The 15,901-nt window shown below is 47.3% G+C and overlaps 1 protein-coding gene across 7 annotated transcripts in view; it reads right to left on the reverse strand.

The window, feature by feature from the left end:
- ARHGAP22 (Rho GTPase activating protein 22) overlaps nucleotides 1-15,901 on the reverse strand; it is a 158,231-nt gene that overhangs the window by 21,585 nt on the left and 120,745 nt on the right. For 3 of the 7 annotated variants that reach the window (XM_024253374.3, XM_054522269.2, XM_054522268.2), the window contains one exon: nucleotides 11,410-11,538. The exons of 1 other annotated variant lie outside the window; for it this stretch is intronic. In XM_024253374.3, the coding sequence (XP_024109142.2) occupies nucleotides 11,410-11,538 (129 nt within the window). Of the gene's footprint in view, nucleotides 1-11,361; nucleotides 11,539-15,901 lie in introns of all 7 variants that reach the window. 3 more of the 7 variants (XM_024253373.3, XM_024253376.3, XM_054522267.2) reach the window with 1 other exon arrangement.

The raw sequence follows: 15,901 nt of genomic DNA on the forward strand, positions 1-15,901 counted from the left end.
GCAGCTATGCACTTGCTCAGGCCTTGAGGGTGAGTGCCTCCCACCCCAATCCCACCACACTCCTGCCTTTATTTCACATGTTCGCATTTGACCATGGATGTGGTTGGCTGAATAATGCCCTTCCCCACAAGATGTCCTGATCCCTGGAACCTGTGGCTGTGTTATCTTACACAGTACAAGAGACTTTGTAGGTGTGATGAGGGCTGGAGAGGTTAACCTGGGTTATCTGAGGGGCCAGGTGCAATCATAGGGGTTCTTTTACGAGGAAGGCAGAAGGAAGTTTGACCATAGTGGAGGCGGCGGGGGCAGGTCAGAGGCAGAGACTGCAGTGCTGAAGCAGCAGCCAAGGCCTTGCTGTAGCCCCTGGAAGGTTAAAGATACAAGGAACTGCTTCTCCCCATGTCCTACAAGAAACCAGTCCTGCTGACATCTGGATTTTAGCCTTAGAAGACTGGTTATGACTTCTGACCTCCAGAACTAGAAGATAATCATGTTGTGTTGTTTTAAGCTGCCAAATTTCTGGCAGTTTGTTAGAGCTGCAATGGGGACCTAATATAAGGATATTTTTGTATTAATGTTCATTTTTTAAAAGATTACAATAAAATATCTTGATTACTGAGTTTTTTTGGTGCCCCCTTACATTTTGTGCCCCAGGCCAGGGAGGATCCCTAGTCCTGGCCCTGACACTAAGTATGGGGGCTAAGGTCCTCAAAACTGGGAGTGGGGCCGTGGAGCTGTTTTCTCCCTCCCCAGAGCTCAGGTGGACATGAGGGTGCCAGGGCAGGTTGGTGCAGGGTGTCACAAGCCAAGGAATGTCTGCCCTCCACCTACCAACAGAGCCTGGCATTCCCATGGCCCAGGGACCTGCCAGCCCTGAGCAGCCCTGTCCATGTTAAAGAGCAGGGGCCAAGGGCTCAGCAGAAGCTCCCACCAACCGGGGGCCAGCAGGCTTCTCTCAGGTGGGCAGGCAGGGTCTGGTGCCCACGTTTTCTCTGCTCTGAGCCATGGTTTCCCTGCCTGCGTCTTCAGAGTCAGACTGGCCAGTCTCTGCAGAGTGCCCTCCACCCCTACCCAGGAGCCCCACATGGCTAGAGGCCTGCAGGCGCCACCCATTAGAAGGCTCCGACAGGCACTGCCACATTGAACTCCAGGTGAAGCCCTAGCCCTGCCAATGCCCACCCCACCTCGGGGGTGGTTTTTAGCGGTGGGGCCTGTTGGGGATGGGAGTGCAGAGACAGTCATGAGACTGCCTTCTCGGGGCAGGGCTGGGGAGCTGACAACCTGAGTCTGTCCTCTCACACAAGCAACCCAGTAACAGTTGGCCTCTTCACTCTGGATGGTCTTTGTCTCTGAGCTGTGTGTACAACAGCTCCCTGGCTAGGGCTGGGATCCAGGACCTCAGAGACTGCCTCTTCCCTCAGTCTTAATTATGTCCGCCTCCGCCATCAAGACAACTCAGATCTAGTGGGTAGAATGCGCTGAGGCCTACCTGGCAACAGCATCCAGCGATGAGCTTACCCTGGAGGTGGGCTGCGCTGCCCCCAGCCCCACTGTGTGTTGTTAGGTAAGTTGCTGAACCTCTGAGTCTCTGCTGCCTCCAGATTGTACCAAACTCCTTGCAAGGGCAGCCCATAGCCAGTGTGAGCTCCCTTCCTCTTCCCTCAGGGTGTGTGGGCTGAAGTCCTCCAGGGCCACTTGGAACAAGCTGAGAGACAAAGATCCCAACCCTAGGACACCCTGAGGCTTCCTGGCATCCTGCTCTCTACAGCAGGCAGCCAGCACCCAGGCTCTGCACTCCAGCAGACCTAGGTCGAAATGCCAGCTTCCCACTTATTTGTGGTCTGGACAAAATGCTGGAGCCTCCTTGATTCTGTCTCCTCACCAAAAGTGGGATATAATGGGACTGATTTCACAGGGCTATTGTCAGGCTCAGCAGGGACACAGAGTCCAAGACAGGAAATGCTGGGGTCCCCAGGGGTTCATCCCCATCTTAGCAATAATTGAGACAAACTCTTTTCTGGTTTTGTGATCTGAGGTCTATTGAAACCAGACTGAAACCAAACTGGCCAAGCTGATGGGCATTTCTCATCAGAGCTGCTGAGAAGGAAGGGCTTAATGAACCAGCAAGGTGGTTAAAAGAGTGTTGAACGTTAGCGTCCTGACCTTTGCAGGAAGCAGTGGTGACAGCCCCCTGTAAATCACCCCGACTAGCTTACCAGGCTCTCCATAGATAAGGCAGCTGCTCTGGCCTTTGTTCTGGTAAACAGCTCTGTGGCTGTCCCATCAGCGGCAGGGGAGGGCGGCTGTGGTTGGAGGCCATTTCCTCTGCCTTGGGGATCCAAGTTCTCAGGCTCCTGGGGCTCTGGCAGGGGAGAAGCCTTGAGCGCTGCAGGGGAAGGAGGCCCAAGTGTGCTCTGAACACCCTCTATACCCAGAAGAAGCCAGGCCTGCCCTCTATGGGCCTGGACAGGATCCAAGGTCCATAGGGACATCTTCTCCACTTGAGTACATGGACCCTCAGGGCCCACTAGAATGGACAGAAGGCACCAGAACTAGTCTCAAGTACCCCTTCTGCTGGCTTAGTGACCTGAGGCCTAGCCCAGGTCTGCAAGAGTCCTTTCTCTCCCCTTTTGGAAGGGCTGCCTGGAAAAGCCCAAGCCCACTGGCCAGACAGGTTGACATTCACAGGAACTAGAAATAAGACTGTCTTCTTGAATCTCCCAGTAGGGCTGGGATATAGAGCAAGCAGTGCTGGGGGAGAAGTGGTCCACTTGGCCTCCACCACTGGCAGCCTGGCCTGGGGGTAATCACCTCTCACTCTGAATTTGATTATGCCTCCAGGGCTTCCTTTTAGAGATGTCATTCCATCAAATGATGACCACTACCAGCTAACAAGGTTGCATTGTGTCCCACCAGATTGTCCCAAGGTTGGATTTTTTCCATGTCACATGTCCTGCCCTAGGGCTTCAGGGGGCTGTATTTCTCCCTTTTCTTCCACCCATGATTCCAGAGGAACCCAAGGGCGGGAGAGTTGACTCCTGGGGGTCTGAGAAAAGTCTCCAGAGGCCTGTGATATTCCCACACAGCCAGGCCAGGGCAGTGCAGTTCTGATGATGACCACAGGCCTACTGCCTGTCTCCGGCCCCCATACCCCGCCCCAGCACCAAGCAGTCACTCTGGGCGGGGACACCTTTTCCCAGCTGGGCTCCTTGCCCCAAGACTGCCTTCTGCGCTGCCACTGGTAAGGTTGGGACCAACAGCTTCAGGGCTTTGCTTGGCGGTGCCTGCTGGCCGTAGTGGAACTGTTACCACAGTGCTAGTTAGCACCAGTCCCAGCCCCCAGACTTCTGAATCCAACTGCCCGCTCAGCGTCTCCACTGGTTTAATGACTCATAGACACCTCAAACCTAAACGTGTCCAAACAGAGCTATGGTCTTGCCATAGCCTCCCAAACCAGCTCTGTGCTAAGTCTTCCCTTCTTACTTCATAACAACTCCAGCCTCCAGATGCCCAGCCAGACACCTTGGAGTTAGCCTCCACTGCGACCTTCCTCACATCCACAGCTAGGAGAGCTTATCGTCCTACTTGCAAAATAGATTTGGAATCTGATCACTTTCACTACCCTGACCACAGGGAGAGCACCCCCTTCTCTTGCCTGGATTATTGCAAATTCATCTCCAGCTCCCTCTTGCACAACTCTGGTCAGCAGGCAGAGTGGTCCTCTTAAATGATGTATTACATCAAGACATTTCTTGGTCAAAGCCCTCCAATGCCCCCTCCTCATTTCAGAGTAACAGCAGCCGGGCCAGTTGTGGTGGCTCATACCTGTAATCCCAGCACTTTGGGAGGCTGAGGCGGGTGGATCACGAGGTCAGGAGTTGGAGACCAGCCTGGCCAAGACAGTGAAACCCTGTATCTACTAAAAATACAAAAATTCACCGGGCGTGGTGGTGGGTGCCTGTAATCCCAGCTACTCGGGAGGCTGAGGCAGGAGAATCGCTTGAACCCGGGAGGCAGAGGTTGCAGTGAGCCCAGATAGCGCCACTGCACTCTAGCCTGGGTGACAGAGCAAGACTCGGCCTCAAAAAAAGAAAAAAAAAAAAAAAAAAAGAGTAACAGCGGCTGGGTGTGGTGGCTCATGCCTGTAATCCCAGCACTTTGGGAGGCCGAGGCATGTGGATCATTTGAGGTCAGGAGTTCGAGACCAGCCTGGCCAACATGGTAAAACCCCTGCTCTACTCAAAATACAAAAATTAGCCAGGTATGGTGGTACGTGCCTGTAATCCCAGCTACTCGGGAGGCTGAGGCAGAAGAATTGCTTGAACCCAGGAGGCAGAGGTTGCAGTGAGCCAAGATTGTGCCACTGCACTCCAGCCTGGGCAATAGAGTGAGACTCTGTCTCAAAAATAAAATAAAATAAAATAAAACAAAATAAAGTAACAGCTAGAGTACTGAAAGGGGCCCAGGAAGCCTCTACCTTCTGGCCACCCCCATCTGGCTCCCTTCCTCACTCCCTCCAGCCCATCTGCCTCTGTGCTGGTTCTAGACCACATCGGATGTTCTGCTTTTGCCCAAGCTATGGCCTCAGTCTAGCACACTTCCACTAGATGTCCCCTTGGCTCACTCTCTCACCTCTTTCAACACTGTATGAACAATGAGATAATACTTCATACCTGTTAGGATGGCTATTAAAAAAAATCCAAAAAAAACAGAAAACAAGTGCTGGTGAGGATGTAGAGGAACTAAAAACCTTGTGTACTGCCAGTGGGAACATAAAATGGGGCAGCCACTGTGGAAAATGATCTGGAGGCTCCTCAAAAAATTAAAAATAGAATTACCATATGATCTAGCAATACCACTTCTGGGTATATACCCCAAATAATTGAAATCAGGGACTCAAAGAGATATTTGCACACTCATATTCACAGCAGCATTATTCACAATAGTTGAAACACGGAAGCAACTCAAGTGTCCATCAATGGATAAATGGATAAACAAATGTTGTATATCCATAAAATGGAATATTATTTGAGCTTAAAAAAGAGAGAAATTCCAATATTCCACATAGATGAAACTTGAGAACATTATGCAAAATGAAATAAGCCAGTCACAAAAAGACAAATACTACAGGATTCTACTTATATGAGGTACTTAGAGCAGTCAAATTTATAAAGACAGAAAGTAGAATGGTGGTTGCCCAGGGCTGGAGGAAGGAAGCCAGAGTTTCAGTTTGGGAAGATGAAAAAGTTCTGGAGATGGATGGTGGTGATGGTTGTACAACAGTGTGAATACACTTAGTGCCACTGAATTGTACACTGTACACTGCTTTCTTCCCTGCTGAGTCCTCTGCCTGCATGTGACAGGTCTCAATAAGTGTTTGATGAATGAATGAGGACTGTTTAGTACTGAGAGAGCGCTGAGCACTTTATGTCCATTTTCTCTCTTAATTCTTATGACAATCCTGCAAAAAAGATATTATTCTTCCTATTTTGCAAACAAGGACACAGAGGTACAGCGAAGATAAGAGGTGTGCCAGGTCATGCAGCAAGCAAGTGGCAGAGCCAAATCACACCTAGACCCAAGCCTGTTGCCAAAGCCTCACTCTGCCTCCTCTCACACTTCAATGCAATGGGCTTGGCTAAGCCCCTTCCTATGCATATAAATTCCAGGCTTTACGGGGGCTTGCAGACTCTCTGCAGATAACCAGGCAAGGGACACACATGTTCAAGCACCCACCAGATGCTGAGGCAGCCCTGGGGACCCTGTGACTATTGTCTCCCTTCTCTCTCCTCTCAGAGAGAACTGGCAAGGAGACAGCTGGCAAGGAGGTACTGCCCCATGCATCCTTCTGGGGCTGTGTTCCCTGAACTGGGCGTGGAAGTTCAGAGATCAGTTTGAGGAGTATTGGCCTCTTAACAATATCAAGTCTTCTCATTCCTGAACATGGGATGTCTTTACTCTTATTTAGATCTTTTTCAATTTCTTTCAGCAATGCTTTGTTATTTTCAGAATATAAGTTTTATACTTTTTTTTGCTAAATTTATCCCTAAGTATTTTACTCTTTTGGATGCTCCTGTAGATGAAATTTTCTTAATTTCGTTTTCAGTTTGCTCATGGCTACTGTACACAAATACAACTGGTTTGTATATACTAATCTTGTATCCTTCAACCTTGCTGAATTTTTAATTAATTCTAATAGTTTTTTTGTACTTTCTGTATATGAGATCATGCCATCTGCAAACAGAGATACTTTAATGTCTTCCTTTTCAATCAAGCTTCATTTTATTTCATTTTCTTGCATAATTGACCTGGCTAGAACCTCTAGTACAATGCTGAATAGAAGTGGTGAAGGCAAGAATCCTTGTCTTGTTCCCGATCTTGGAGGAAAAGTACCCAGTCTTCCTCGATTAAGTATGATATTATCAGTGGGCTTTTTGTAGATGCCCTTTATCATAGAAGTTCCCTTCTATTCCTAGGGATAGAATAGAAGTTCACTTCTATTCCTAGTTTCTGGAGTGTTTTAATCATTAAAGGGTGCTGGATTTTATAAAATGCTTTTTCTAGTCTACTAAGACGGTCATGTGTTTTTGTCCTTTATTCTGTTCATATAGTACATTAATTGATTTTCAGACATTAAATCACCCTTCCATTCTTACGATAAATCTCATTTGGTCATGGGGTATAATTCTTTGGATTCAGCATGTTAGTATTTTGTGGATGATTTTTGTATCTATATCCATAAGAGACATTGGTGTTCCAGCAATAATTCTCTGTCCCTCCTGCACCATCAATCTTTTGCAATGATGCTTTGTCTTCCAACTTAAAAAAATAAACAAACTTCCTCTTTACCTCACCTCCTCCTCCAGCTGCTGTCCCCATTTTTCTCTTTCCCTTTTCTGCAAACTTTTTGAAAGAGTTGGCTATGCTGACACTCCAATTCCTCTCCTATCATCCTTTCTCTTTCCCACTATTACCAGGCATTCCACAAAAGCCCCTTTGCTCAAGTCACCAATGACTGCTCAGCTTTCACCCTCTGGTTGATCTATCAGCAGCACTTGGCTGCAGTTGATCACTGCCCTTGTTCCTTCACTTGGCTCAGGGACCCTGGTGGCTTCTGGCTCTGCTCCCTCTTGGGGCTTGCTCTCTTTCTCACCCCCTCTGCTGTCCCTCCACCCGCTCTGTGCTGTCTCATCCAGCCTCATGACTTCAAACCCCATCTATGTGCTGGTGGCCCCCTAAATTTATCTCTCTAGCCCAATCCTCTCTCCTGATTTCTAGGCTGAAATATCTACCTGCCTACTTGACATCTAAACTTGAGCATCTTATAGGTATCGCAAACTAGGCCCATATCTTCCTTCCAAATAGCTGCAGTTCCCGTAGTCTTTCTATCTCAGTTAATAGCTAACCCATTAGCTTCCCATTGCTTAGATCAAAACATCTCAGAATTACCCTTAACTTCTCTCATTCATTCTCATACACCTCTCATCCATCTTAGCAGGGGAATACCACTGGCTCTACCTTCAAAATAAATCAAGAATTCAATGACTTCTTATTGCCACCACCACTGGGCCAGGCCACCCTTACACTGTTGTGTAAGGAGCTCCTAACTGGCTTTGGTCTCTTCTCAACATGGCAGCCAGAAGGATCTTGGTAGAAGATGGGCCAGGCTCTGCCACTTCTCTGTTCCATGCCATGAGGTGCTAACAGCTCTACCATGATGACAAGGCCATTCATTCTTTGGTCTCTCTCCTCCCCTTTGCCCACTCTGCTCTGGCCACACTGGCCTCCTTGCTGTTCTTCCGGGATGGGCCCCCTACTTCTGCCTGTGCTGTTATCCACCCTTTCTTTCCTTCTACTCAAAAGTCACCAAACCCTAACCCTATCTCTTGTGTTCCCCTCCCTGCCTCTTCTGTCCCCACTGTGCCCACCACCATCTAACCTGCCATGTGCCTGCTCAGCTGGTCACCCGCCTCCTCTACTAGCACGTGAGAACCATGAGGCCAGTGCTTGTCTCTCCAGCTCGCTGCTGTCTCCTCAGCCCCTAGAACATTTGCAAGTCCATTGCAGACTGGCTGAATGACCAAATGAATTCCCAAATGAGAGGCACTCCAGCTGTGGCCATAGCTTGGTGGGCTGGGCAGGCCACCAGAAGTGAGGCTCCCCTGACCACTGGCCTGCTCCCATTTCTCAAGGGGATGGCTGGGCTGTCCCATTTGCAGCAGGCACGCTGCCCACTCCTGTCTGTCAGAGGTGGCCTGCCGGTGCCAGAATAAGCACCCCAGGAAGGGCTCAGGGGCTCTGTTACAAAACAGTCAAAGAAGGACTGATCCTCTAAGCCTCCTTCCCGGGGGATGTGGGCTAATAACAGCTCTGCCAGAAAACCTTCAGGGGCTAACTGAGCCCACCTGCCAGCACCGTGCATGCCCAGACATGTCTGGCATCGCTAACTCCTGAGATTTCTGCATTTCTTCTGTACTCCCGGGAGAAAGGAGATAAGTGCCTTTGATGGCAGTTCCTGTTTTAATGGTTGTGAGTTCTTCAGCACACAGCCTGGGAAGGCAGATAAATGCCAGGCCCGGGGAAGGGGTCAGTCTAGGGTCTATGTGGGATTCTGCCAAAGATCCCCAATTCTGGGCAAGCAGAAACGGAGATGGACATGTGGCTGGGGAGCCAGGCCTGCTGGGTGCTGGTCTTGGTGCAGCTCTTGGACGGGCTATTTGGACCAGGACCAAGCACAGTCTTTGAGGTCAGAATATCTAACTCCACTTCTCAGTGCTGCCCCCTAGCCGGCTGTGTCATCTTGGGCAAGTCATCTCACTTCTTTGACCCCAAGTTTCTCCCTTTGTGTCATTTATTTTTTATATGCACACATCTAGAAAAGCACTTAAAGCATAAATGTGCAGATAAACATGTCATTGTAAAAGGAACACCTGTGTAACTACCCAAGCCAAGCTAGAGAACATTTCAGATATGTATGCCCCTCTCCCATCCCATCTTAACCTCTTCCCTCCTCCCTACTATCCTGACTTTCATAGCATTCATTTCTTTGCTTTTCTTTATATTCTGTTGCCTATCTATAAATAACATAGTTTACTTCTGCCCTGTGTTTCAACTTTATATATGTAGATAATACAACATGTTATTTTGTTTGTTTGGGTTTAGTTTCGCACTGCTTTTAAGATTCATGCATGTAGGTGGCACTGTAGTGGATTCATTCCCATTGTTGTGGAGTTTCCCATTGTAAGACTGAGTCATAGTTATTCATCCATTGTACTGTTGCTGGGCACTTGGGTTAGTGTCAGGCTATCATCAATAAGGCTGCCATGAACATCCCATGTATCCAAGTCTCCTGGCATACCTGTGCACACATTTCTATGTGGGACATGCTTCATATGGAATTGCTGGGACACAGGTGTGCACAGCATCAACTTCAGCAGACACTGCTGATTTCCCTAGCAATATGTGCAAGTTTCTATAGCTTTCTATCCTCATCACCACTTGCAACTGTCTTTTTCATTTAGTCATTCCAGTGGGTGCATACAAGTATCCCATTGTGATTTAATTTGCAATTCCCTGATTACTGATGAGGTTGTGCACAGGAGCCTACGTTCACTGGTCATGAGGATTTCTTCTTTTAGGAAATGCCTGTCCAAGTCTCTTGCCCCTGCTTCTGCTGCCTTGTCTGTTTTTGCCTCATTCATTTGTAGGAGTTTGGGGAGTAATTTGATGACCATATGTGTTGCAAACACCTTCACCCAATCTATAGCTTATCTTTTCATTTTCTTAATCTACCTTTTACAAACAGATGCTCTTCATTTTATAAAATATAATTTATCAACAATTTCATAATAGATCAGTGTTTTTTTGTAACTCATTTAAAAATTCTTTCTCTACCCCAAGATTATGATAATGTTCATTCCCTGGTGCTCAAAAGTGCCACCTGTCATACATCAAAGTCCAACTATGTAAGATTCTGCTTCTGGGCTCTATTCTGTTCCACTGGTTCACTTTCAGCAACCTGGAACCAAAGCCACTGCGAGGCTGCAGAAATCCCTGGGTGGGCTCAGACCTTTCCAGGCCATTAATCTAGGGCCCTAAGTCAAATGTGCTGCAACCTTCAGGGATCAAGGAGACCAAGGCTGACAGTGTGATATCATTCATGAAACCTGAGAGAACAACTTTCACTCTCAACATTATATTGACTCTTCCTTGTAAGGGATTTATCATTCAATGAAAGGTGGTCAGGCAGACCATAGCCAGGGGTGGGAGAGGAGAGTGGGCAAACAGAGGAGCAAAGGAAGGGGCTCAGCCTATGTGGCTTGTGAAATCTGGAGATTGGCTCAGAGCCCCAAAAGGTGAGTCCTTTTGCCCAGACTGTGTGCTGATCAAATACCATAGGGAGAAAGAGGACATCCATAGCTTGTGTGGTCAGAGCCCAGCCAGCTTTCAGACCCCCAGTCTCCACATTCAGCAGGGAGTCGGTGGCCCTGGCCCCAATTCCATGGTGATCCCATTATGAAAGATCTTTTCATGACCCCTTCTTATGGACACCAACCTAGAGATAGCAACTGCACGGTTGGGAGTCACCTTTCATTTCTGTCATACCCCATGTCCAGACCATAGGCAAAACCTGGCAGCTCCACCTTCAGGATACACCTGCAGCTGGCCACTTTGCACCATCAGCTGCGTGCCCACCCCATGGACTCTCCTGGCCTGCTGGGTCTACTCCTGTCCCTCTATGGTCCACTCCTCATGTGGTGGCCAGGGAGCCTTTTTCATAGATCTGACTGAGGTCCTGTGTGTCTCCTGCTCTGAGCCCTCCTGGTATCCCACTGTATATAGAACAAAATAAAAAATCCCCACCAGGACTCCATGGCCTTGGTGACCACTCTTACCTCAGGCCCTCCCACTCTCTTGGGCTTCACTCCCTTGGGGCTCCGGCCTTCCTGACATGCCTCGTGTTCCCAAAGCTCGTCCCTACCTCGGGGCCTTTGCACGTGTCCATGTCTCTGCTGGAATGCTCTTCCCCAGCATGCCCCTGGCTCCCCATCGCTGCATTAAGCCTGCTTGGCCACTCCACCTAACCACACCCCCGCCATCCTCTCACTGAGCTTCACTGGCTTTGTGGCATGTCTCACCCCTGGACACCACGAGACACATGTCCTTGTCTACCATCCCTCCCACAGAGAATGGAGATGAGGGAAGGTGGAGGTGTGGCCTATCCTCATGAATTCCTTACCCCTGGAATAGAATCCAGTACATTTAGATGTCTAATACACAGTTTTCAATAAAGGAGGAAGTGAGTACACGGCAGCCGTTGGGTGACTCCTGAGGGCTGGCACAGGCAGGGGGCATGATTACCTGGAGGCAAGGGTTCTAGAGGGTGGGCATGCGATCTACGGGCAGTACCTCCGCCCAGCGGGGCCCAGATGACCCGGCGGATGGCCTGCACCCAGTCCTCCATGTCACGCTGGGAGCTGGCCATGAGTAGGAGCGCCTCGGGGTTGGCCGGCACCTTCTCCCGCTCCCCGGCACCACCTGCAAGACAGGGAGACACAGGCTTACGCAGGGTCCCTGCCCACAGCGCACTCTCCATCCCCGGCACTAGTCAGCGTCACTCCCTGTGGGATATTCCCAAAGTCCTTCCAGCAACAGCTGAGCTTTGCTTTTATCTCACAGTCCATCCCTTTCACACCTCATACCTCTTTTTTTGGAGCCTTTTCCCATTTTCTCTTTTTTCCCTTAGTCTCACTTTGTTATTTTCCCATGCCAAAATAGAAATAATTTAATGCACCCCAGGACACTATTAGAAAATAAAGCATGCAGATGTTAGGCCAACTCAGAGACTTTCGGTGCCCCAGGGTGGCCTCACTTTATGCTTTGTTTCAAATCAATTTTGCCCATTTTAAGAACACAGTTAAACGTCACTATGTGCTTTTAACTTTGGCTCGGAGATTAGGGCCTCCCTTCCCCATCCTGAAGACAAGAGTCTCCGTATATATTAAGGTCACAGAGGCTGGATGTTAAACCAGGATGCAGCACAGTGCCCCAGAATTCTCCACCACACCCATCTCATGGCTAGACAGTGGATCGGCACCTAAAGGCAGAAGAATCGGAAAACTCAAACAGTTGCTTGTGAACTGACTTTCTCCTCTTTGGTTCTCAAGTTTTCATGTGTAAGCAAATTGGTCTTTGGGAAATACAAAAAACTATTTATACTGAACTTTACAGGTAATTTTAGGGTTTTCAAGAACGAGTTTGTCTTTATACATCCTATCCCTGACATCCCAGGACTATCTGCCAGTAGGGTGTGAGATCCACAGACCTGTGTTCCCAGGGGGTGGGTGGGCCCAAGCCATGCTTTGCTAGAGCCTGTGACCCAGGGATGGAGAGCAGACAGGACCAGCACTTACTGAGCACCTGGTACATGCCTGGGACCCTTCTGGTAAGCACAGCTGCCACATACATGCCCTCCTGGGGTTCTTTATCCTCCACAGTGACTCCGTGAGGAAGGTACTATTTCCAACCACATTTTACAGATGAGAAAACTGAAGCACAGAGGAATTAAGTAACCTGTTGAATGCGCACAGCGAATGAGTGGCACAGCCAGAGATTCAAGTCCCGGCTCTGGGCTCTCAGCCACCCCACGCTCCCTCCTGCCATCTCTCCGCCAAGAACTGGGGAAACCAAGCAGGCTGCTCTGAGGGCTGAGGCAGAGGGCGGGGCTATGTCCCGGCTGAGGGCACCACAGCGGGCCTGGGGGAGAAGCGGGAGAGGCCGTGGTGCCTAAGGCTCAGGAGCGTGAGGAGCAGCCAGGGCTCTGTGATACCCTCTGGAGCCCTTCACTACGCAGGTAAGCCCTGCTCGCCGGGGCTCAGGCAGCCGCTGGGCAGCAGAGCTGTGGAGTTGGGTAGGAAGGGAGCTGGAGGCTGAGACAGCGGAGCCCGAGACAGCGGAGCCCAACTCCAGAGGCTGCTCGGTTGGCTGCTGTGGTCACTCACAGGACTGTGGGCACTGCCACCTACCGAGGTTGCCACCTGGAAGCAGCTGTGTCTTGGGGACAGCAGTGCTGCACAGCATTTGGGCTACGAAGGCTGGAATGGCTGAGTGTGCGAGATGGAGAGAGGAAGCCAGATGCCACCAGGAAGCTTTTTTATGTCAGCATTCCTAGAAAAATATCTCAAGATGACTTTGAAAAAAAAAAAAAAAAAAGGAACCTGGAGATCCACAGCTCCAGGAATTTGTGGTTACTTGGTTTGTCCTAAATATTCACTTTTGTACCTAATCTTGAATTTCTTGTTTGAAAATTATTTTCCCTGAAGAGGGCCACCCAAGTCATACAAGCTTCAGGCCCCACAAAACTTGGATCTGCCCTGCCCAGAGGCTGGCAGATACCCTCATGTCCAGCTGTGCCCCTGTCCTGGGTCCCGCCCCAACGTGCTCTCAGCCTGTCTAACTTTTTAAGTATTTATATATTTTTTATATATGCATAACTGTTAAGGAAATGGCCACACACTGTTTTGCAAAGTGACTGCTCCATTTTACTTTCCCGCCAGCTGTGTATGACAGTTCTGGGACCCCCACATCCATACCAACACTAGCTACGCTCAGATTTTTTACTTTCAGCCATCCAAATAGGTGTGCAGGTGTTTGAATTTGCATTTCCCAAATGACTGATGATATTGGACATCTTTTATGTATTTAGTTGCTATCTGTGTGTCGTCTTTGGTGAAATATCTTTTCAAATCTTTTGCCTATTTTTAAAATAGGTTATTTATTTTCCATTATTGGTGTTGAGAGTTCTTGACATATTCTGGATATAAGGCCTTTACCAGACATTTTCTTTGCAAATATTTCTCCCAGTCCATGTCTCTCTCTTTTTTCATTCTATTAACAGTGTATTTCCAAGAGCAGAAGTTTTTAATTTTGCAAAGTCCAATTAATCATTTTTTTCTTTTATTGAGTGTGCTTCCTGTATTGTATCTAAGAAATCTTTACTTCATCTAAGGCCATAAAAGTTTTCTTCTAGGTTTTCTTTCAAAAGTTTCACAGTTTTAGGATTTACATGTAGGTCTATGAGTTACTTTTTGTATATGGGAGAAGGTATAATTGAAGTTCATTCTTCTGCATATGCACGTTCCAGCCCCACTTGGTGAAAAATCTATCATCTCTCTACAGACACCAGTGAACCTCCATGTGCAATTGTGCTATCTGCAAATAGAGAGAGTTTACTTCTTCCTTTCCAACTGGGAATCGTTTCTTTCTTTCTTCTTCTAATGACACTGACCAGAGCCTCAAATACCATGTTGAATAGAAGTGGTGAGAGCAGACATTCTTGCTTGTTCCTGTATCTTATGGCAAAAGCATTCGGCTTTTCACCATTAAGTCTATCTGCTGTAGGCTTTTTGAAGATGTCCTTAATCAGGTTGAGAAAGTTCTTTTCTATTTCTAATTTGCTAAGAGGTTTTTTTTTATTGATACATAATATTCGCACATAGTTATGGAGTACATGTGATGTTTTGCTACCTGCACAGAGTGTGTAATAATCAACTCTAGGAATTTGGGGTGTCCATCACTTCAAGTGTTTATTATTCCTATGTGTTGGGAACATTTCAAGTCCTCTCTTCTAGTTATTTTGAAATATGCAATACATTGTTGTTAACTATTGTTACTCTACCCTGCTATGGAACATTAGAATTTATTCTAACCCTATGTGTGTACACATTAACCAACCTCTCTTCATCCCCCTCTCTGCTCGACTCTTCTCAGCCTCTGGTAACCATCATTCTAATCTCTACCTCCATGAGACAAACTTCTTTTCAGCTCCTGCATATAAGTGAGAACATGCAATATTTGTTTTTCTATGCCTAGCTTATTTCACTTAATATGCTGGTTCCATTCATTGCTGCAAATGACATGATCTCATTCCTTTTCTATGGCCGAATAGTATAACATTTTGCATATATACCACAGTTTCTTTATCCATTCATCCACTGATGGACATGTAGGTTGATTCCATATCTTTGCTATTGTGAATAGTGCTGCAGTAAACATTGGGGTACATTGACGTATTTATGCCTAGTGTTCCATTATTGGAACGCTAAGCTTGTGGGAGTTATGCGTATCCTACTGCTCAAGGTCACTGCCAAGGTCTGATTTTTCCCCAAAAAATTTGCAACCTCTGGCATAAATGGGTTAATTCCTTTGATATACTGATTTCCTTTCCTTTGGATAAATACCAGCAGTGGAATTGCTGGATCACATGGTGGTTTTACTTTTAGGTTTTTTGAGAAATCTCCATACTGTTTTCCATAATGACTGTCTTAATTTACATTCCCACCTACAATGTATAAGAGTTTTCTTTTTTCAGTGTCTTCTCCAGTGTCTATTATTTTTTGTGTTTTTTATAATAGGCTTTCAAACTTGGGTAAGATGATATCTCACTGTGGTTTTGACTTGCATTTCTCTGCATTTTTTTCATATACCTCTTCACCATTTGTATGTTTTCTTTTGTGAAATGTCTATAGGATCCTTTGCCCACTTTTTAATGGGTTGTTTTGCTAGTTGAGTTCCTTGTATATTCTGGATATTCGTTTCTTGTCAGATGAACAGTTTGCAAATATTTTTCTCCTATTCAACGGGTTGTCTCTTCACTCTGTCGATTGTTTCCTTTGCTGTGCAGAAGATTTTTAGTTTAATATAGTCCCACTTAGCTATTTTTGTTTTTGTTGCCTGTGCTTTAGGAGCATTAGCCATAAAGTCTTTGACTAGACCAACATCCTGGAGTCTTTCCCTCTATGTTTTCTTCCAGTAGTTTCATACTTTCATGTTTTATGTGTAAGTCTTTAATACATTTGTAGTTGTTTTCTGTACAGAGAAATGTGAGAGATGGGGTCTAGTC

The sequence above is a fragment of the Pongo abelii genome, chromosome 8 (genome assembly GCF_028885655.2).
Source record: "Pongo abelii isolate AG06213 chromosome 8, NHGRI_mPonAbe1-v2.0_pri, whole genome shotgun sequence".
Taxonomy (NCBI): Eukaryota; Metazoa; Chordata; class Mammalia; order Primates; family Hominidae; genus Pongo; species Pongo abelii.